Source organism: Oryzias latipes, chromosome 7, assembly GCF_002234675.1.
Source record: "Oryzias latipes chromosome 7, ASM223467v1".
Lineage (NCBI taxonomy): Eukaryota > Metazoa > Chordata > Actinopteri > Beloniformes > Adrianichthyidae > Oryzias > Oryzias latipes.
Window position 1 is genome coordinate 18,829,726 of NC_019865.2, and position 22,922 is coordinate 18,852,647.

Sequence of the window (22,922 nt, forward strand, 5' to 3'; positions counted from 1 at the left end):
ATAGAAAAATCACTCAAAAGGGACAGAAGTAGTCATAATATAAAATGTACTAACATATTAGATGTTAGTTTTTAATTGTTGTTTAAGAGAATCATAATAACTCCTTCATGCCTGACTTTACTTCCAATTATCTAAAAAATGTTCTTTTTTTCTATTTAAGGTGGGGTCAAATTCAATAGAGTCCTATAAGTAAATGATAAGTCGTGAATTTGTGACATCCAGCGAGAAAGAATAAAAAACAAACAAATGAAACGGGGCTGGTTAAGCTAAATGATGTTTATAGAAAAATTCGAGGATAGTTGGACCAAAATAACATATGTAAGTAACGTGTCTTCTAATGACCATTTCAAATGTTTTCAAACTTAGTTTGTGACAACAAACACTATGGTGGTTGGTTTTAAGTGTGTAGACCACACTGAACATGGTCTATAGATAGAGCAAGAGATATGTACACCAACAGACTATAAGAAAATCCTTTATAAATATTTTAAAGACTATAAGATTATCTCCAAGCAGCATGATGTTCGTAATAAATTTAAAGTTTACAGGTAACGTGGTCACAGGAGAAAACAATTATGGTAACCATGGATCCCAGAACCATTTCTAAAAACATTAAACAGAGACGACCAAGGAGGAACCCACTGCTGAAATGGATCAGAAACAAGCAGCTAGGATTTGCTGTAGATTGTTAACATAATACAGAGTCCTAACCTAATATTGCATGACTTAGTTCTCATATACACACCAACAAGTATGCAAATATCTATTTAAAGGTTTAAGTTTATTCATACAGTCTTATCTCACAGGATGCATCAACTGAAAAAAAGTTATGCAAACAGACAGGTACACACAAGATTTGCATAACCAAAATTATTGGAGAGGGGTATGAAAACAGTAACCATGCAAAATGTATGCAAAAGTGAATGAGTAGGTGGGTTGAATGAATGTGTGCTTCTTAGCCCTTGTGCTATCTTAGATGACCCCACCCTTACTTTGACGTGTTATCCCTACCATGACAAAGGTGGAAAGATTTCATCTAATGGACACCAGTGAAGATCACAAATCATTGAAGAAAAAAGGTTCAGAGCACTGTCTAGTGGGTCTAGATGACCCAAATCCCAACGTTAAAGTGCCTAGGATAGCACAAGGGTTACAGTGTATCTTGATCACAGTGACTGCTCCAGCAAGGGCAGGAGGCCTGGCACCCCACACCCCAGAGCCAGCGCAGCAGCTCGGCCTATCCAGGCATCCAAGAGCCCCCCTACCCACCCGTCAGACAAAGACCTGGGAAAAATCCTCCCCACGCGCATCAGACCCCCACAACGGAGACGGAGGAATGGACCTGGCAGTTCCCTGGCCGAGGAGAAGAAGGAACAGAGAGCGTGCAGGGCCAGAGTCCATGCCAGGGCAGTGACCCGCCCCACCCCAAGGCGCTCCAGGCCCAGACAATGCCCCGACCACACAAGGCCCAGATAAGAGCCTCGCCACCGCCCGGTAGTCCTGATCCTCTCCTCGCTCCCAGGGTCAGGCCTGGACCACCCCTGGCCAGCCCGCACTGCACACCCGAGCATACTGCCTGCCAGCCCCACTGAGGACAAACTGGGGGGAGGCGGCAGAACTGACCGTCCGACTGGGAAGGTGGACACCAGCAACCAGCAGAGGCCCTAGACAAGGCTAGGGGACGGTGAGCCTGAGGACCAGGCTTTAGTTGCTGTGAGCAACGATGGAAAAATATGGGTGCCCTTCTGTGCCCAGAACAGGGGCCCTACCCGCTCCTTGGGGGCCATGGTCCACCCAGCTGAGATGTTGTGGACTCCCTCACCGCAATGACCAATGATCCCTACGTGTCTAAAGCTAAAAACAAATAACCTCCCACTACCAACTGCTGCCAGGCTTCTTGGTGAGGTGTTGGGTGTAAAGAGAGAGAGTGGTTCTGCTCCAACACGGACTGGTACTGTTGGAACATCGTCTCCCAAGTAGTTCTGTATTGACTCCTATATACCAGAGACAAAAACAGCAACAACAAAAAATGTGAACTGAATTGTGGGAAATGTGGTATGTTCTTTTGTCCGGTCTTGTTTTAGTTTTATTGTTCCATTGTGTGTTCCAATTGAAAATGTGTGATGACCAGCTATGCCTCTACAATGACTTCATTTGTCTCATTATTTTTTTCTTAGGGGTTATTTTTCATCTAATCATAAGTGATGGCATTATTGTTGTCAGAAATTATGTGGTGTCGTTTGTAAAGCTGCAGAGTCAAATATTACTAGCAATATGTTTGATTATTTAGCCTGTTTTAGCTCCTAACCAAACATTTAGTTAAAAAGCTAAATATTTAATTTGGACTTAAGCAGTGATTTTACAAATAAACATTTAGTCACAAAGCTTAAATGTTTAGTTTAGAAAATAAAATATTAAGGTGACATCTAAATAACTAAACTATAGACTAAACTAAATATTTAGTCTGTAAACTAAATACATGATTTTTATTTTTTAATTCACTTTAAATTAAGATTTATAAATACATAAATTAAAAGGGGAAAATATGCATTTGAAAAATGAAATGTTTTTTCCCCTAAAACAGGCCATATAATATGGAGTGGTAATTTGACTGTGCAGCTTTACACTATAGACGGCATCCCACAAGAAAGATTGCCTAAAAAGTTGTTCTTGGTTTTTTTTTTGTTTTTGGGATTTATTTTGAAATCAGACACTGTTAATTCAAGTGATTCAACTATTTTTGACGACTTTGAGTCGCTATTCTTGCAGTTTTTGGTTGTACTTTCTGGTCAGAGGATTAACTTTCAAGTTAGTCCTCTTTCTTGGTGGACCCTCCTCCCATCTTGCCCCCTCATACCCCCTCACCCCTGCATGCCCAGTGTGAGACTGAGTTCGGCCCCTTCGACTGGAGGCTCGGGTTTATTTGGGAGCGCAGAGAAAAACAGTCGGGTTCCGTGCGCCTCGGGTGAAGGAAAGCTCCGCGGCGGACGCGCAAAAGCAGAAGGGGGGCTGCAGCGACGCCAGAGCAGGAACCGGACATTTGACCTTCTGTGAGCGCTCGGGTTGGAGATTATGACGGTGTTCTCTGCTGTTGGGGCGCTCTTGCTGTGCCAGCTGTTGGCATCCTCCTCAGCCCAGGTGGGTGAATGAGCTGGTGCGCCTTTGCGCGCTGCTTTCCTGGATTTCTATAGGCGCATCTGTTGATGCAGCACTGCTTTTAAAAAAAAGAAGATGCTGCAAGTTATGCCCCAGAGATAAAGCTTTTAAATCTCAATACCGGGCGCGTTTTGGGGTGGAAATGAATTTTAAAGGTGTTTTCTGAGCTGACATTTCCTAATAATTCCCCTCGGATCTGCTGCTGAGTGCAGGTTGTTGCATCGTTTGTTTTTCTCTGAACCTGTGGAATGTGCAGATTTGAGGTTAGCGCGCACAAAGCCGCCTCTGTTCTCCAGCATGCCTAGCTGAGCTTAACTCTGGAGAAAGTTACCGTTCATCTAATGAAGCAAAGCCAAATAGAAATATTAACACTCATCATAATTTCAAAAGCTCCTCCCTTGTTTGACGTTATGTTTTCGTGTGATTTTCCATTGAAAAAGAAATAGTTACATTTTTAGGGCACTTCCAATTGTTCTTAATTCATTAATGTTATTATCCAATTTCAAATTTTAGTTGCCCCCCCCCCCCCCCCCCCCCCCCAAAACAAATTATATACATAATTCAACAACTTTACATCAAATACCTGATTTTAGTTGATTTTCCCTTGCAGAGGCCAGGCCCCAGAGGACCCAAGGGGCTCCCAGGACCCCCAGGGTTACCAGGAAGAGATGGCACAGATGTAAGTTAGGGACACTCCTTTAATATTTGCATCTTAACACAACTGTAAGCTGGACTATTATTGCACTATTTTAACTTCTAAATAGACGTGTGACTGGGGAACATAAGTTAAAGTAAAGAAATGTGATCACTATTTTGATCTTAATTCTTGTTCTTTTGCAAAAACTGGTATTTTTATTTGTAGTAATGGATAACGGGTGTTCCGGTTGTACTCAGAGCAACTCAGACGTAGCATTATTTGTGTAAATTTCATTTAGTCTTAAGTTCATCAGGACGATCCAATAGGTTCCACCTGACTGATTGACTCCTCCCACAGCTACTCCTGGATATGATCAATTGCTTTTAGCAAATAGGCAGGATCAAGGTGTGTGACTTACTTTGAATGAAGGATCTAGAGACACTTCCTTGTTTGCTCCTCCTTACAAAACAGACTGTGACACTGGTTGCACCAGCAGCTTCTGCATTACTATCATTATATACTGAGAGTTTATGGAAAACACAATTTGATTGTGTGCTATTTTCAGTTACAAGGTGGTTAATCTGGTAGTGAGACAACATAATGACATTTTTAAAGTAGACGTTAATTATGAACAGGATTGTAAATCTGTGATAACTCGATTGGATATATGTTATTGCATTCAAATCTTTGACAAACAGACCATTGAATGTTACACGTTTTTTTAATTTTCTTATAAAGGTCCGGTTTGTCTTAGTTTTGGATATTTTCAGATTCCTTTAAAGTTTGGAGACACAGAGGGCTCATTCATGCATTCCCCAAGCCTGTGAGAGCATCTAGAGTTTCAGCTCGCACCTCCTGCCTGCACCTTCACCCTCCTATCCAAACCAAACTCCGGCTTGTATCATGGGACCAATCTGCACTATTTTCAGCCATTTGCTCTTCCCCAATCACTGCAGAGGAAAAGGACCTCTAATAAACAAGAAAGGCATTTTTTTCCCTTTTGTTGTTTCCTTAAAGGCATAACAGGATGAATTACCAGTTTGACTAGATGAAACTGGGTTTTCTGAATGTACAGAAATTGAACTTATATATTTAAAATGCTCAGTGTCACTTTTCTTTCCTTTTTTAGGGGAAACCTGGACCTCCAGGATTTTCAGGGAAACCTGTAAGTATTTCAACCGATCAACAAAAACCAGCACCTCAGTCAGTACCAGTGGAGAAACTGTACTGAGATTTCTATTCGCATAACAGTAAAATAAAAAATAAAAAGACTCATCTTTAGTTTTGTGACTGGTAAATATTTAAGTAATTGTTCTGTTAAGCATTTAATTCTGGTCTACTGTTAGTGTTACTGTTCTGTATACCTTAAATCAAAAACATGTGTTGATGTTCTGCTACATGGAGTCCTTGTCAGTAACTTCCTAAAGCTGTACATCCAGATTTGATCAACTTTTATCACACAAATGGCCATGTCTAAAAGTATATTTCTCCAAAAAATTTAAATCTAACAAATAAAATGAACACTAAGTAGTTTAGTCTTCTTTAATTCAGACAACACTTACTAATAAAGTTGTTTCCTAACGCTCTCTTTGGTGTGAAAGTGCCTCTCTCAAGGATTTTAAGTCAACACTCAATTTTTAGATCAAATGTTTGTTTGAGACCAGAGCTGCATTACTTTTACAAAAAATCTTTATTTTGTGTTATGTATTCGAAGAATATGAGCTTTCTTCTTCTGTGATCAACCAAAAGCAGCATTGTTGTCCTCTTACTGCTCACATTTGACCTGTCAGAAGTTCCAGTTTCCAAAGTTTGTGTGAAAGCTTCGGTTGGCTCTGATCTGTGGGTGCACAAACATTCGTGTTTTGCCTTGGGGGTTGACATTGAAGCTCAACACAAAGAAGGGCTATTTCAACAATCACATCAGTCATCTCTGCAAACATACAGGGATTCCTTCCTCTGATGTTCTATTGAGCACGCTCACATTCGCTGTGAACAGACATGGAACTCTGTAGTTTTCAGTGGTGCTACTTCAAGTTGTTGGTTGGACTTGCAGTTTCACATCTCAGCAACTGTTAGGGAGCAGTCTGGGTCACATTTTGAACGTCCCAAATCTGGTTGACTGGAATCCTTTGAGTCCGATTTTGATTTTTCTACCAATCTGCATTGAAAGCCATTTATTTAATCTATTTAAGGTGAGAAACAACATTTTACTACATTTACACATTTACAACAATGAATTAAGTGTATTTTAAATAGACCAAATCGGGGAATTAAGATTTTTTTCATTACGTGAAAATAAACTAAACACTGATGTAAAGCTGGCATCATGTCTTCGAAACAAATGGTAGTTATTGAAGACAAAATACATAATAAAATATTTTTAAAAACAAATCACCTCTCCAAAGATGACATTTGTAAAAGACGTTTTTTTCTTTTTGGTAAAAACTGAATCAAATCTTCAGTTTCTCTCTCGGTTAAACTAATACCAACTGGATTTGAATGTGTTTTGATTGTTATGGGCAAGTAATATTGCAAAATTAAAAAAATACAAGTCCAGTGTCCACTTGGTCAAACAGTCTCACTTGTTTCTCTCTAGGGCCCCAAAGGAAAAGCAGGGACACCAGGATTACCAGGAAAAGCAGGACTGCCAGGGCTTCCAGGGATCGATGTGAGTGCCCACACATGCTGTTCTGTTTGAACAACTTTGTCTTCATTCAATTTTGACTATTGTTTCTTAAACATTAAACGTATGTGACCCATTTGAACTGGTGAGGCCACGTTTAGATGAAGTTAGTTCAGTAACAGCAGAGGAGAGTTGATGTGACTCTTTCTCTCCAGGGTTTAACCGGACCCGACGGTCCTCCTGGAAAAGATGGACCTGCAGGGGAACAGGTGAGGGTCTCCTGGTCTTCTGAGAGATGCAACATGACACAATTGAAGATACCTCAAATAGCTCAACTCTCACAAACATTCAGATCACCTTTGCCAATGTTGCAGCTCATGCTTTAAGCTTCACATCCATGTTTTCCATGTCTGCCTGAATTTGTCAAGTAGGCTCAGGAATATTTTTAATGAGGGATCAGAATGAGCTCTGCTTATCCAGCCTCTTAATCCGCTCCAGAATGTGCCCTGTTTCTCCCCAATCCACACGATTGTAGATATGATTGTTTCCTTTTTTTTAATCTGATGCAGAGAAGTCTCAAAGAAATGAAGGCATGAACGCAGATGTGACATTAAGCCACTGGAAAATCCTCTGCATGAAACAATAGACTAAGGAACTTGTAGGGTTAAAAACCCCTTAAACCTTCCTGACAGTTCCTCTAATTAGCTGAGCTACTGACTGCATCAGCTTATGTCTGAATGTATGATGATAACTGCTGTTATTGCTGCCCTGCAAAGAAATTCAAGTCTGAGATGAAGAGCTGTGTTCTGGCCATGGAGGTCTAATAACCATCAGCTTAGCCTTTTTGAACTTCTTGGCGCCTGAATTAATTTCCAATAATGGAAACAAAAACACTCATGTTTTGCTTTCAAGTAGATGCCAAATTAAGGTAATTTTGGAGCCGAATGGTTTGTTGCATATTTGCATCAATAGGCGTCATATGGTTAAGCTACAAATGTATTATGTATAAGAAAAAACTAAACACATCAATAAAAAGAAAAGTCATTTTAAAAAATACAATAGAAATTACAGACAAGCCAATAATAATGAATAACAGTAATAATCGAAAACTGGGTTAAAGGTCAAAGTAGCTGTTCATCAGTAATTTTGTGGCGACTTCACCAAAAGCAGAGACTGTGCATTGGGACTCTGGTCTGCAGTGAGACAGGCTCTCCACACAAACAGGAATGTGGCGCTCAAGTGTTGTTTACCTGGAATTTGGACAACACAAATAAAGCTGGGAGGTGACAATGCCTCCACATTGTTTGTTTGAATGATTTATCCAGATTTTATCTGTTTCATTTAAAGGCTAGAAGACTACATTCATTAAAGAGGTCTGAGGCTGGTCTAGAGTTTCTACACTCACAGAAAACATGAAAAAAGCAAAAATAATTTTTATTTATTTTAACCAAAATGTTTAAACTTCTGCTTTAACAAAAAAATCCAACAAACATTTCCTACTAAGACTGTCTATTAGCTGCTTCTTTATTAAAAAAAAAACTAGGGTATACAATTAATAAGAGTGTTAAAATGTATTTTCGAAAGCAGAAAAAATAGTAATAAATAAGAATGTATTTCTGCCTCTTTATCAACAGGGTGAACCGGGGCCTCCTGGTCCACCTGGACCTCCTGTAAGTAACCCCACATATATCTGGTACCAATGAGCCAAATACAGATCTGCCTGTGTTAGACTCACCTGCTTCCTTGTGTGTGAGAGGTAGTTTTCCTCTTGATCGTGGGGACTTAATTTGCCTTCCTGTGTCTTCCGTAGGGCAGAGGGAGACCAGGAGCTCCAGTGAGTACAACACTTGAATCCTTCTGACACCAAACTGCAGCCTGGATCCATGTGCCAGTAGTACTATGACACTAAGTCACTAAGTACTTGGAAGTGTTGTTTACACCTGGTGCCTTTTTTTGTGTTGTTTTCAGGGACTGCCAGGGACCAATGGGTTCCCGGGTGCAGTCGGGCCCCAGGGTCCAGTGGTAGGTATCTGTCTGATATATTTCTCTGCTTAATCAGGTCACATAAAGCTCCTGACACTTTGTGGATGATTCACTCTGATTTATTCAGCTCATTATTTTCTTTCACATTTCTTTGTAGTTGAGTGGATAGAGGCAGACTGAGTCTAAATGAGCTGAACTGCAACTTATCTGAGGATGGTGTTACCCAAAATAACAACTATTCAGGAAATAAAAAGACAAAAAAATGGCTTGTTCCATACATACAAGTCAGTACTAGTCTTTCATTGTCAATGGTGAAAGTAATAACTTCCTTTTCGTTCAAACCAAACCACGCTTTACACCAGATTTATCAACCTTTTTTTAACTTTCCCCTTTTTGCGTTCATACTTTGGACTGCTCTTTGATCCATTGGTAGGAGCATCTGAATCAAATGATAAAGTAACTAAAGCTGTGCACCAAGTAACCCTAAATAACTTTATTGGTTCCAAGCAGGACATATAATGCAGGTGCAAAACAATTAGGGGGTTATTCTTTGTAGTAAAACTTCTTTCTACTAGTCTAGAAGTTTTTTTCTTCTGCCTCTTTTTCCTGAAAGATCTGTGTGATGTCATAAATCTAACATCTTTGCTAAGCATGTGAATCTGACTTTTAGTGTCAAACTAGAAGTGGACACTGCTACAGCCTAAACTACTTATGATGTCACAATATGCCAGTCATCGGGGTATACTAAATCTTTTCTGTGGAGGGGGACAGGGTCGTTATAATTGTGACATTCTGACCTTATTGCCACAAGGTAGATACAAAAAGACAGAGAGGTTGAGGATTCTTCCAATGTTCTTCCTTTTTTGCTTTTATTTAGGGTCCAGAGGGTCTTCCAGGACTTCCTGGACCTCCCGGTCCTGATGGCCCTCCAGTAAGTTTTTTTCTTCTTTTTCTTTTCTTATTTTCCCCAGATTTATTCATCAGTGATACAAAAAAGTGTCGTGATCTGTCTCTGTCTGTTAGGGGCTTCCTGGCACTCTTCAGGATCTTAATGGTGATCTTCTGGTAAGGTGTTGGCAGTGCAAATGAAGAGCAAAAGGAGGTATCATTTGCAGAGTTTTTGCATCTTTGTCCCCAACAGTGTCCTGCAATTTGCCCCCCAGGACCGCCTGGTCCTCCTGGGATGCCAGGCTTCAAGGTAAAAATCCTCTCACTAAAAGTTATGGGTTCCATACTAACAATGTGTGTCCTCAGACCATCATGTTTTTGTGCGATCATGCCCTCAGGGACACACCGGACACAAAGGAGACAAGGGAGAGCAGGGGAAAGATGGAGAAAAGGTCAGCCGAGCCAGTGAGAAGAATAACGGCCTGCTTTCTGTCTTCACTGTGGCTTAATTGTTTTGTTTGGTCAATAGGGAGACCAAGGTCCCACGGGACCACCAGGTATTCCCGGCACTGTGGGTCTACAGGTAAGACACAAGAAGAAAACCATGGGGAATGACCTTCCCCTTAAAAACTGAAGTCCTTTCATGATGGTTTAATGATGCATTTGCAGGGCCCACGCGGTCTGAGAGGTTTACAAGGCCCGATCGGACCTGGAGGTGACAGAGTAAGCAGCCTCTCCGTGTTACCCCATCAACATCTATTATAAAAGGATTATCTTTATGATTGAAACTCTATCATACTCTTTAGGGTTTCCCGGGTTTCAGGGGCAAGCCTGGCATTGCTGGTATCATCGGGAAGACAGTGAGTCACTGCTTGTTTGTTTGATTTATGACAAACACTTTTAGTAGACGTTCACAGCTGGAACATGTGATTGGTCCCATCAATGAAAAGCTGTTTGTGTTTCATCTGATGTCCCCAGGGTGATCCTGGGGAAAGAGGGCCACAGGGATTTAAAGGACCCAAAGGAGAAGTAGTAAGTCAAAACTATTGATTTGTAATGACTTGGAATTGGCAAAAATGCAAAAGTGACACATGCATGTTTTCTTTTATAGGGGAAAATTGGCCCCAAAGGCGCTCCTGGAGGAGCGGGACCCAAAGGGGACCCTGTGAGTTCTTATGTGCTAAAACACTCTGTAATCTGTATAAATGGCAGCTTTGCAAACCATATCGGTCATTTGTGTCTTCGGCAGGGAATGCCGGGCAGAGATGGAAAAGATGGAACTCAGGGGTTGGATGGCGAGAAGGTAAGCGGTTCTGATGCTTCCTGAGTATTTGAACCCAAGATCAGAGGGAGAAAAGCTTTGAGGTGCTCACCACTGGGTTCTGGATTGGATATTCACTATGTATAATTATCATCTGGGAACAACACTCTTTAACCCTTGTGCTATCCTAGGCACTTCAACATTGGGAGTTGGGTCATCTAGACCCACTAGACAGTGTGCTGAACCTTTTTTCTTCAATGATTTGTGATCTTCACTGGTGTCCATGGATTACATGAAATCTTTCCACCTTTATCCACCTTTGTCATGGTAGGGAGAACACGTCAAAGTAAGGGTGGGGTCATCTAAGATAGCACAAGGGTTAACACAAACGTACATGAATATGTCGATGACACTGTCATTCACTGGAAACTGGATCCTTGCAAATAGCATGTATTGCTGAACAGCATTCTGGTATTGATCGAAAATTAGTCCTCCATTCTAAAACCAAGTTTATGATGATTACTAATTGTGATTAGATGCCTTAACCCTTGTGCCATCCTATGGGGTCAAGATGACCACTGACGTGTTCTCCCTACCATGACAAAGGTGGATAAAGGTGGAAAGATTTCATGTCATCCGTGGACACCAGTGAAGATCACAAATCATTGAAGGAAAAAAGGTTCAGAGCACTGTCTAGTGGGTCTAGATGACCCAACTCCCAATGTTAAAGTGCCTAGGATAGCACAAGGGTTAAGCAATCTCCACCCTCTGAGTGTGGTGCAGGCAGGTGGCGCATGTGTCTAAATACATTTGTGTACTGACTGATAACTATCAAACCACATGAGAGTTTTGTTCACAAACTAAGACTTCAATTGACCTTTTATTTTTAAATATAAGCTGTTGTTGAATTATGGAACTCTGTTTTACATGAATGATTCAGCTCAGTGTCTTTGAAAGGCCTTTCAGAGGTTCATCACTAAGCGATGTTACAGCACTGCACACTCGGGTGGGATGGCCCACCCTGGTCATTCAAAGGATGAATTATTGGTACATGTAAAATTTTAAGGCAACACTCGGACTTCTGATCACCTACATCTGCCGGTGCTGCTGCCTCTTGACCAGGACCACCTTGAAAAATAGGTTTTTAGTCTCTGTGGGATTAAATAAAAACAAACTGTATTGTCTATTTCCTGATAGGGGGATGCTGGACGCCACGGAACCGTTGGAGAAAAAGGACCAAATGGACTTCCTGTGAGTATTTTAAAGACTAATGAAAATAGTGTTTTTGGTGTTTTTAACATGTTCTTGTGACATTTTACTCATGAAGGACATGTATAAAGAAGATTGAGCTAAAAGTTGTGTTTCTGAGTATTTTTTTTATTCAACTCGTGAATCAGGAGCAGTGGAAAAAAATGGCGTTTAAAAAAAGCTTGTAGCTGTTAACAACTACAACCAGGGGGCCACCAGCTTCCTGCTCCCCTCCATTCTGATGAAAGAAAAAGGAAAAAGAGGAAAAAGATGGTTTTCCTCTGAATAGTTGAATAGTTCTGATATTGCTCGACATTTTAACCACTAATGTTAGTTTGCATAATAAGCTGGCAAGACAGACGACAAACAAAGGGATTATGCGATATTGATGCAGGCTTACTCCACACCAGCAGTTATAACCACAACTCGGAGGCAAATTTCTGATGCTCTGCAGAAATTATGTTGTAGAAAACAACACAGGTTTTTCATTTTGGCTAAAATCAGCATGATAATGATTAAAAGACCACCGGGAACGCTTTAAAAACAAATCAAAAGATGATCGTAGGGGACTTCAAAAAAGTCTATTTTTGATTTTTGACTTGAAATGGTTTATTTCAAGCAATCAAATAGAAATTATACACAAAAGCAATACAATCATCAGTTATACATTCATACAGTAACTAATCAAACTTAGGATAATTAGGCATATTAATAAATATTGCTTGAAAGGGAGTGGAAGGGAGCGAACTTATATAACCCCAGCCCGTTATACTATAACCATTTTATAACATGATTTATCAATATCCGGTTCATATTTTCAAACCACTAATCTGGAAGTGAAGCATTTAGCATCAAATTCCTTCTTTTCTAGGGTTTGGCGGGAAAGGTTGGGGCAAAAGGGTCTAAAGGAGAAGTTGTGAGTAAAAATAACCACACCAGCATCTCGTGAAGCTTGGAAAATGGAGAGAACCTCTTTAAATTCTATTTCTTTCATTCCAGGGTGATCCAGGGAAATCTGGAGAAACAGGACCCTCTGGAGAGCCAGGTCTTCCTGTATGTGTTTAAGGGGGTTCTTTGTAGTGTCATTTAACACAATATTTCCACCTAGTGGGATTTTTTTATGTTTTGTTTTTTTTTGCGCATCTATCTTTCAGGGGGAGATTGGCATACCTGGAGAGAGGGGGATTGCAGGTCCAAGAGGAGTGGCAGTGAGTAAAAATAAAAAGTCCCCTTTTTTTTGTTGCTATAAGTGCTGATTTTGAATCATCACACATTTTCCTGAATAATTAATCAGGCTTCTCAAAACCAAAATGTTCATTTTCTGACTTGTTCTTCTGTGAAACCAAACTGTTTCTCCATTAGGGAGGAATTGGACCAGCAGGAAACCCTGGACCTCTGGGAGTAAAAGGCTTCCAGGTCAGCGATTTAGCATCACACATTTGTAGCTCTAATATTTTGTCATTAATATTATTAATAATTTTAAAGTAAGAGTGCCTATTCTGTAGGGAATAAAAGGCGCTTTGGGTGACCCAGGACTTCCAGGACCAACAGGGATTCGTGGGGAGTTTGGTGACAGGGTGAGTGTCTCTGTGTTTTGCTGCTACATGTCTCCAGTTTGAGGATCATCGATTCACTTTCTTGGTCTATAAGAGCTTCAAAAGTCCTGCGTGAGCAGAAGAACACTGCGGTGGTATTTTGAAGCCCCGCAGTGGTTTGAGTGTTCGTGCGTCAGCTTGGGCTGATCAGGCCCTCGGCCTCAGTCTGCACACATAGTGGCCTCCTGTTCAGAACCTGGGGAAAGAACAAAGCAGGCCTTCATGCCAGTCCCATTCCCTGTCAACCAGCCCACCTCGCTGCCCCTGCCCCCACCCCCCACTGCACATACATTTCTTCATGGCTCTCATTTCTTGTGCCTCTCTGTCTGTCTTCCAAACCCTGCAGGGCCCGGTGGGGGCTTCTGGAGCGAAGGGAGACATGGTACGTTACGGCCTTTACACTTTTATGATCACCTCCATGCTCACTGGCAAAAAGCAAACAAGTTTCAACAGTTTGAAAAAAAAAATCTAGGCTACATTTTTTACTTAAATAACCGTAGTATTCTGTTGTCACTTTAGGGCGTGGCAGGAAGTGACGGATTACCAGGAGAGAACGGGGAGCCGGTGAGTTTTTGTTTGTTTGTTTTTAAAGCAGCCAATTAGCCTTCAAGCCAAATCAATCCATTCACTGCAAAAACTGAATCTTAAGACGGTAAAAAGTCCCGTGTTTAAAAAAATGTCTTATTTTCTGTTTTTCTATAGCAAGATAAGTTTAGTCACAGAAATCATGTCTTCTATGTCAAGCAACTTGAACTATTAAAGAAAAAGAAAAGAATTCTAGCCTTTTTGTTCAAAGAAGATCCGCCAATGAGGTCAGGCCTGTATAAAAATTAATCTAAAATATATTCTTGTTTTTTTCAGGGAGCTTTTGGACCAGTTGGACAAAAAGGAGAGGTAAGGTATTGTAAAAAATTATCTGAAAAAAGATGTTTTTTGTTTTTGTTTTTACTAATTCAGATCATTCAAACTGCCCTACCAATGAGTTCTTCCTCAGAAATAGTCATTTTGTTTGTGAGTGTCCTCCACATGTTCACCTTGAACTGCTTGCCAATCGACAGGGCCTCAGCGCGTGATTGAGATCGGTCAAACTAAGCTGCAGCAGCATTTCGTATCTTCTTTGCTGTGCTTTATATAAATAAAATCAATGAATGAATCTATCCCCACCATTTCTCAGAAGAACACCTTTCCTCTCAACTCAGTGTTGAAATATTAAATGCTTCTTGTTCCAGAATTCTGGCATTTTTTTACAGACATTAGGCCAGGGGTGGGCAATTCCAGGCCTCGAGGGCCGGTGTGTCTGCATGATTTCCAGATACTCTTGCCCTACTCATGGCTGATTACCTGGTTCAGGTGTGTCCAGCCAATCAGAACATGCCAGAGCAGGGTATGCTGGAAAACATGCAGGACTGCGGCCCTCAGTGCCCACCTCTGCATTAGGCTAACGATTGTTCCTGGTTGCAGTCAGGGAAGCGAGGTGAACTGGGGCCGAAGGGCGTGACTGGGCCACAAGGAGAGCTCGGCGCACGAGGGCCTCCGGGAAAGCAAGGGCCAATTGGTTTCCAAGGTGAACAGGGGGTGCCTGGACTTCCAGGAAAGAGAGGTGTACCTGTGAGTCTGAGATTTGCCTCTCCGCCTTTAACTGTTCAAGGCTCTTAAGAAGTTGTCATACCCGCTGGTTGAGTGAGCTCACACTTCTGACACGCCTTCTTGTGTCTCAGGGTAAACTGGCGAGTGAGCAGCACATCAGAGAGCTGTGTGGTTCCATGATTGACGGTGAGTTTCTCCTTTTCTGCGTCTGATCTTAAGGAAAGCAGAGTTGAGGATTCACTCCATCCTCCATTCTTCTCCATCCTGCAGATCAGATAGCACAGTTGGCTGCTAACTTGAGGCGACCCCTGGCACCTGGAATGGTGGGCCGCCCCGGCCCTGCCGGCTCACCTGGAGAGCCTGGTTCTGCTGGTTCTATTGGGCATCCAGGTCCTCGTGGGCCACCGGGGTACAGAGGCCTGCCAGGGGAACTTGGAGATCCAGGTCCCAGAGGTATGAAAAAGTCTTTACATGCATAAAATTTACATGGTAACAATTGTGTTTTTAACATGTCCTTCCAGCATTTTACTGATGATGGAGGACATATGTAAAAAAAAATTAAAATGAGTGTTTTTCACCCTCCAGGTTTTACTTCTTAAACCCTTTTTTAATCTTTCAAATGTGACTTTGAAAGACTAAATCAGGTCAAAGCAGTATACCATAGAGTCACCAATTACCCCAGGGCTAACACCTAAACATGAACAGTGCAGGTGCAACACCAATCCACAAGTACTGATTGTAGAAGCTCCAACACATTTCACCAGCTGCTAAAGCACAAATACCAATGATTGAAGTTCTAAACAGAAAGTTCACTTTAAAAGAAAAATTAATACATTTGGTTTAAAATCTGCTACCTGTACTAGATCCCCAAGTGGAGGAGCTAAAGTCACAGATGTGGCCTTTGAATGACTTAAGCTTAATTCAGCTTTGGATCTCGTTTTTGGCCCTTGGTTTGACTAAATCATGGAATTTACCCATAATATTCCAGTCTCAAATTGTTGGACACTCTACTGCAAAGCCACTAGTATGTTTTTTTTTATACAGGTGATGTGGGAGATCAAGGTGACAAGGGTTCAGTCGGTAAAGCCGTTGATGGACCACCTGGAGACCAAGGACACCAAGGTAGGAAGGGTTTCTAAATCAAGGAAAGATGCTTAACTTTCATGATTGCCTCTACAACTGTGTGCGTTGCTTCTCACAGGTCAACCAGGAGTACCTGGAATTGTCAAAGACGGGCGTGATGGATCTCCGGGAGATCCAGGTGAGCCTGGAGAGGCGGGCAGAGTGGGTAGGACTGGACACCAGGGACCTCCTGGGATCTGTGATACATCAGCCTGCCAGGGAGCATCAGTGGCTGGAAAATCTTCCAACCCCAAAAACTAAAAAGAAAAAAAAAAGACTTCCTGCAGCCTAAAATCCTCTGCTACAAGGAGGTGGAATGAAAAACAAGGAGACTGGTTCTTAAAAACATCTCTTTATTAAAAAAATACAAGCGTCACAAGAAGGGGGAAGTAACATCAGATATTTGGAGAAGAACGGAGGATCACCAAAGCGAGTGTGATGGAAGCAAAGACCCCGCGTGACACCCAGAAAGAAAGCAGGCAGAGACATGGAAGAGAGGACGAGAACAACAATCCAAACATCATCACACAATTTACAAACTGGAACAATCCCTTTGTGTATAAAAACTTTGTACATGTCGTAGCCAGCGCCCCATCGACATCTGTAACCTCGCTGCAAACATTTGTGACTGTCTGATGTCGATGTGATCTCATCATGGTGCATTGTGTAAATCCCAGGTCTTACCTCAACTAACAAGCTTAATAGTGTAAAATATGGAAGGATATGCAGGAGGTAAAAAGCTGTGTGTACTGAAACAGTAATAAAAGGGGCCCAGAACTTGTTCAGACAATGTAAACATAAATATTTTGATACGTTTTTTAAGTAACTTGTTTTTCTGCCAATATGTTTTTAATCACATGTAAAGATTAAGAATCAAAACCAGGATAAAAACTGCCGATGCATAAATTAGAAATGCGAAATAAACATCATTTAAGAGGCTTAGGGGGTTTTAAGTTTTATAAGTTCCTTTTTCTCCTATCTGCAATGACCACGTCCACTATATCCCTCCGGTGCTGTAACTATTAAATATACATTTACTTTAATACTATTTATTGTTTGTGGGTGACTTGTATGTACAGTAAGATGCTACAGCGACGTTGTTGTAAGAAAGACCAAATAAAGCCACTTTTCAGTCAAATATTCCTCTTTTCTACCCGTCTAAAGAAAACGGCACACGTCAGATAAAGAGGAACTGCAGCAGAAATTTAACAGAACTTATTTCAATTCAAAAGTTTCAATATTTTAGTAAAAAGGATTGAAAAAAAAGGATGCAAAACTAATCTACTTTGGTAAAGACTTTGGTCGAGAATAAAGAGATCAACGTCAAACAGCGTTTTTGCTCCAACAAAACCATTTCATCTGTTCTAAAAGTTTCTTTGAACGAATGTTTTTTTAATGGCGCCAAAAAAAAAAAAGGTTTTAACACGGAGTTTGGAAAGTGAACAGGTTCAGACTTTCAAGCGTGAAAACACAAACACAGACAAATCAATGAAATGTAAACTTTTTGGGGGATTAAAAACAAAACGGTTATTGTTCAGCGGCGAGGGAGGGGTCGAGTGCCTCATTCACCTCCGGCTGGATTGGGTGCTGGCCTGAAGAGGAGCCGCTCTTCAGACACGTTTCTGTTTTATGAGCAAAGAGCTTCCCAAACTCCTAAAGACAAAACAGAAAAAATAAAAGGTCAGAACTGATGGAGTCACTTCTGTTTAAACCTGCCTGCTGAGGCTGGTTTTATTTATTTGTCTCTTGTACAAACAACCACAAAAATTGTAACCTCTGTCCAGATTAGATTAGATTAGATTAGATTAGATACACTTTATTCATCTCACAATGGGGAAATACTCTTATCTTCAGAAGCAAAAAAGACATTCAGAAATACAAAACAGCAAAAAAAAGTGGCATTCACAGAGAAAAAAGTGACCTTCATAACAACATTATAGATGAGACAGAGGAACATCTGTAACAACTGCTTTTTTATGACAAAGTAAATTAAATTTGAACAAAAATAAATAAGTAAAAATACACAGCAAAAGCAACCGTTAGAGAACAAGAACAAAAAACAACTGAAAATTTGTCATTTTAAAGCCTATTTTGTGCCACAAAAAATGTATTTAGCCTTACATCTATCTTTATGATGTGTGGACCATTGACTGTATATGAGAACTGGACTGAGTGACCCCTCCCCCTGCTGGTTCCAAGAAGCCAAAATCCAGAAGACTTCTATAGAAAAATAAACATCTATTACTCATTCATTCTATTTGTCAGAAGGACTATTCTCATTTTGCTATTTTTTAACGAGTTCTTTCTAGTCCTAATTGTTTGAAATATTTTTCTTCAAAACTATTCTAGTTATAAACTGGCCAATCAGATGCCTCGATAAAAATATGCTGCCTCACATCGAACGTTTCAAACATCTGATCAATTGGATGGTGAGGATGTGGACTTCCAACTCGCTCACTCCTGATTGGTAAGAGCGATTCCCATTGAAATGACTCAGACCAATAATCACTGCTCACTGACGTCTGGCTCCAACATGGCGGCGTCCACATTGAGAAAAAATGGCAACTGAATGACTTCATTTCATTGGAGCCGGAACCAAGTCTCTTTCTATGGGTAACGTCACACTCACTCAGTCCAGTTCTCTTTTACAGTCAGAGATTGAAAGATGCACGTCAGCTGCAGTCACAGCAAACACAAGAGGCTCACCTCTTTGAACGTGTCTCCATACTTCTTGGTGATGTACCTCAGGAAGGTTGTGGTCCACGTCAGAGTGGTAACTTTGTCAGTGCAGGGGTCACAGAACGGCACCATGGTGTTCAGCTCATCACAGCACAGGCGAATCCTCTTCCTGACATTCATCAAACATGTTTAAATATCTTCTGAAATGGTTAAATGCATGTTTAAAACATCTTTTTTTTTTTACTTTAAACAGATCGAGCAGTCTCCCTTTAAAAGAACTGAAAATCAAGTTAGACTGAAAATAGAGGCTTTTAAAGGTTTAAAGTTAAAGTGCAGTGTTTTGCAGCACAAACTTGATCATGTAAATGAGGTTTAAAGATCTGTAAATAAATCAAAATAATAAATAAATCCAAATTTGCCATAGTATTTTCTAAATCATGTTTTTGTTTAACAATTATTTGTTTTACTGTCAGGTTTTTCTTCAAAATCTAAAATGAATTTCTTTCTATGATAATCAAAGCTGAAATGTTGTTAAACTAAATCTTTATGAATTTGTAACATTTTTGTTACCTTTCAAGTAAAAAAATTCATTTTTTCATTTCAAACACAACTACAGTATCCCCCCCCCAATAGGGACCAGAGACCCCCCCCCCCAAAAAGGCAGAATAAGGAAAACAACCCCCCCTCCCCAAAAGACCCCCTCTCAAGCAAGAAAAGAGCTAAAAAATAACTGATATTTCATGAAAAGATTTGTTCCGTAGTGTGCCAAAGGTAATATATCATCATATATATGGATATAGTTTAGTCTGAAAGGCTCAAGAAAATCACGATATAGATTCTTGTTAAAGTTTAGACTAGCATTGTTTTATGAACCTGACTTTAACGCTGCAGCTCCTCCTTTAGAGGTTCTTCAAAATAACCTTTCTGCATGCAGACTGCGGCTCACCTGCGCTCCCTCTCAGTAATGTTGTGTCTTTCTCTGCGCTGATTGTTAGACAGAAGAGATCGAGCTCTTTTCCGGCCTCCGCGCTGAGCCTCTTTGACCGAGTCTGGAAGAGCCTGAACAGACGCTCTGTTGGCCTCGGGGCCGCAGTTATTTCTGTGGACAGCAGGTGTCTCCACATCCTCTATTTGGAGAAAGAAAAATTTAAATGCAGATTGCTCTATAAATAAATTAAAAATACAACATAAAAGGTGGTGTTTTTTTCTTTACTGTTGACAATTATCTGCTCTTCCTCTAGGTTGTTGCTGGTATGAACACTTTTTGGAAAAGTGTGATCAGGGTAGAAATGAAATGAAAAGCTCTTGGAGATGACTAAACCCGGGTGTTTGTTCGTCTCAGTCGTCTGAGCAAAACTCTGAAATACAAAGGCAGATAATTGGGCTTTATTCTGAACAAAATGCTTCTTTTTTTAAAGCATCATCATTTTCTTTCATCCTACCTGACCACACACTGGATTAATGTCTCTGCTGGAACCAACCGGAGGATTTTCCCCATCAGCTGTCGCCCACTTTGACCTCTGAGGATTGATGGCCGTCTCTTCAGCCACTGCCGACTGCTGGAATGCTGTCAGCAGACTAAAACAAAACAGTCGAAATGTACCTGCACTATAAGAGAGCAATAACAAAGCAGAACGCACGTTTGTTTTTTTTAAAGTACCTGCTGAGGAGAGTCGGGTGAATGTCTGGCTGTCCCGTGGTATCGGGACACATGCTGTTAAATCTCTTCTCGAGACAAACTCTGGCACTGGACAAGGATTCCTTCGGTGAAATTCTCCTGAACTTGCCAAGAGGCGTCGCCGGGCTATCCTCCCTATTGATCCTGGCCAGCACGGATCCTGGGACCTCTCCGTGGGACGGAGTCTTTTCCACCGACGTCAGCAGGCAGTGGTCGTCGCTTGAAACTGACAGGTCGATGGCTTGAGTGGATTTGAGGGGAGAAACCACCGTAGAGTTAGCAGCACCTTTGACCACCACTCCGGCTGAGCGGGGCCGGGTGTCCGGGCCTTCCACAGGCCCCGCCTGAGCCTCTGCGCGCCAGCGGATGAAGTGCTGAAGGTCCGAAAACTCAGCCTCCGTCATGTCGATCAGACCAAGGTCTGAGCTCAACATCTGCCCCTGATCCTGCGTCACGGACCCACTCGGTGTCAGAATCAGCTCAACCGAGTCACCAGGGTGCTCTCTGACTGAAGGCGAGGGGTGGGCGGTTTTACAGGATGAAGATAGAGACGACATTTTTGAATCTGAGGATGATGAAATAAAGATCAAAAACAATGACTGAACAGCACAACTGAACAGCTTCGATCACTGAATTATTTTATTTCCCCTTTTTATGATGTGATAATAGACAACCAGAATGTGTGCGTCTGGGCAGAGCGGTCAGCCATATTTTTCTGCAAAACGTGAAATCAGGGAAAGACAACTTAAAGACCCACTCAGATGAAATTTGTGATTTTAACTTGTTTCTTGTGGCATTTTCTCATGATGGAGGACATATGAAGAAAATTAAGATGAAAGATTCTCAGTATTCAACTCATTGTGAATCAAGAGCAGATACAAAAATCCCACTGGAAAAAGCTTGTTGGTGTGCCGTAGCAGCTAATAGGGCAAGTAACAAGCTCCCTGCTGTGGCTTGGCGACTCCATTCTGATGTAGATGACCAGATCCACATACGGTTTCTTTTTTTCATCTGGCTCAAAACTGTACGGCTGGATAGTTTCAATATTGCTCGCCATTTTTGTTGTGCGGGTAAAGTTAGGTTAGTTTGTTGTTTTTATTATTACTATTATTATGTCGAGAAGGAGGGGTGGGCTTACTAGTCTGCATACAGCTCAGAGGCGCATTTCTAATAAACAACTGCCGCTCTGCAGAAAACACAGAATAATTCAAAGACCACTAGGAATGCTTTTAAAATAGATCAGAAAATGAGTGGAGTGGGATTTTCAAGAACCAAAGGGTTCTTATCTTTTCAGACATCCTCTGTCGTGCAGAACTTGATCATCCGTTTGGATATGGCACTAAGGCTCACTCCAATCAACACTGCGATCTAATTTGCCATGCAGACCCCCACAGACCCCCCCTGACCACCAATGATACTCACAGCTGCTGCCATCAGGCATCTGATAAGGAGCAGCGGGGGCTGCCAAAGTCTTCAGTCAGTCGCACAACACAACAAATGCGAGCTCTTTTGAAATGTGGCACCTTTATGACAGCATAGGGTTTGACACCAAGAAGCAACAAAAGGATAAGGAACTTTCAGTAAAATTCGTTTTTGTGTGTCTGAGTCTTTTTTCCCCTTTTTTTATTTTGAAATATCCAGTTAAGAATGGAGTTTCTTAAATTAAACCAACTAAACACTGGCTAAGCTCGTTTTGTCATTAGCAGATTTCTTTTCATGCTTAATTATAACACTTATAGTACTTTTTTATATATACATTTACAGTTTACTGGCAAATTTAAAACTTCCACCACCTTGTGCTCAATAGTTTCAACTATAATGAAGAAATTAAAAAAAAAAAATACGAGGGGGTGGGGGGTATACAAATAAAATCGTAGATACAATTTCAGATGAATGAAAATACCCCCGTTTTGTAATTTTTTTATTTTTCACATAATGATTCTTTTCGACCGAACATCCGTAAAAACAAAACCTGTTACACTATAATACCTTAATAAATGAGCGTTGTTATTCTTTTTACCATCTACTATCCAGACTAAAATCATTCGGTAATTTTTATGCTGAAATGAAGACTGAAAATTGGCTAAAATAGCTGCCGGTTGGTGGATTTCTATTAGCACACTGTAGCTAAGCTAAGCTAAGTTAAGACAAGCTAACGTTCGGTTCTGCCGTAATACGTGCAGGATATAAATAACAATGCAAAAAACTTTAATAACTTTAATTATAATTTGTTATTTTACCAGTATGATCAGTTTTGAGCTGTCCACGAGTGCCCTTAATGGAGACAGACTTACTTTCAGCCTAGTTCTTTGACCGATGTCAAAGAATGAATGTCCGCGGCGCCACCAGTTCTGTGCGATCACTAAATCCTCCTTCCAGGAAACTAGAATGAAATCGAAAACGCGAACTCATAAAATAATAATAATAATTAATATTATAATTTCTTAATAAAAAATAATTTTACA

At 40.9% G+C, this 22,922-nt stretch overlaps 2 protein-coding genes across 3 annotated transcripts; one reads left to right on the forward strand and one right to left on the reverse strand.

The window, feature by feature from the left end:
• Positions 1-2,885: 2,885 nt before the first annotated feature.
• Positions 2,886-17,039, forward strand: col9a3 (collagen type IX alpha 3 chain). Its single transcript, XM_004070801.4, has 32 exons — positions 2,886-3,138; positions 3,767-3,835; positions 4,923-4,958; positions 6,390-6,461; positions 6,632-6,685; positions 8,051-8,086; positions 8,227-8,250; positions 8,385-8,438; positions 9,277-9,330; positions 9,423-9,464; positions 9,541-9,597; positions 9,686-9,739; positions 9,817-9,870; positions 9,957-10,010; positions 10,094-10,147; positions 10,266-10,319; positions 10,399-10,452; positions 10,537-10,590; positions 11,746-11,799; positions 12,668-12,712; positions 12,796-12,849; positions 12,951-13,004; positions 13,159-13,212; positions 13,302-13,373; positions 13,738-13,773; positions 13,911-13,955; positions 14,253-14,285; positions 14,853-14,999; positions 15,110-15,164; positions 15,249-15,431; positions 16,023-16,100; positions 16,180-17,039. Exons 1-32 carry the CDS (start codon positions 3,073-3,075, stop codon positions 16,359-16,361), a joined length of 2,034 nt encoding a protein of 677 aa, XP_004070849.1. The 5' UTR covers positions 2,886-3,072; the 3' UTR covers positions 16,362-17,039.
• tcfl5 (transcription factor like 5) lies at positions 16,433-22,922 on the reverse strand. 2 transcript variants are annotated; one of them, XM_020704351.2, is made up of 7 exons: positions 22,698-22,922; positions 20,440-21,022; positions 20,222-20,357; positions 19,993-20,137; positions 19,726-19,906; positions 18,807-18,948; positions 16,433-17,753 (listed from the first exon to the last, which is right to left on the reverse strand). In XM_020704351.2, the coding sequence occupies exons 2-7, from the start codon at positions 21,012-21,014 to the stop codon at positions 17,628-17,630; spliced, it is 1,305 nt and encodes a 434-aa protein (XP_020560010.1). In that variant the 5' UTR covers positions 21,015-21,022; positions 22,698-22,922; the 3' UTR covers positions 16,433-17,627. The 2 variants fall into 2 exon arrangements, with proteins under 2 accessions (XP_020560010.1, XP_004070954.1); XM_004070906.4 differs by having other exon boundaries at positions 22,752-22,916.

Excerpts from the sequence above, each read along its gene's own strand:
- col9a3 (XM_004070801.4), top strand. The coding sequence starts at position 3,073 with ATGACGGTGTTCTCTGCTGTTGGGGCGCTCTTGCTGTGCCAGCTGTTG. Across the intron at positions 10,453-10,536 it reads CGGGACCCAAAGGGGACCCT|GGAATGCCGGGCAGAGATGG; the intron begins GTGAGTTCTTAT and ends TGTCTTCGGCAG. Across the intron at positions 15,432-16,022 it reads TGGAGATCCAGGTCCCAGAG|GTGATGTGGGAGATCAAGGT; the intron begins GTATGAAAAAGT and ends TTTTTTATACAG.
- tcfl5 (XM_020704351.2), bottom strand. The coding sequence starts at position 21,014 with ATGTCGTCTCTATCTTCATCCTGTAAAACCGCCCACCCCTCGCCTTCA. Across the intron at positions 19,907-19,992 it reads AGAGCAGATAATTGTCAACA|AGGATGTGGAGACACCTGCT; the intron begins GTAAAGAAAAAA and ends TTCTCCAAATAG. Across the intron at positions 18,949-19,725 it reads ATTACTGAGAGGGAGCGCAG|GAAGAGGATTCGCCTGTGCT; the intron begins GTGAGCCGCAGT and ends GATGAATGTCAG.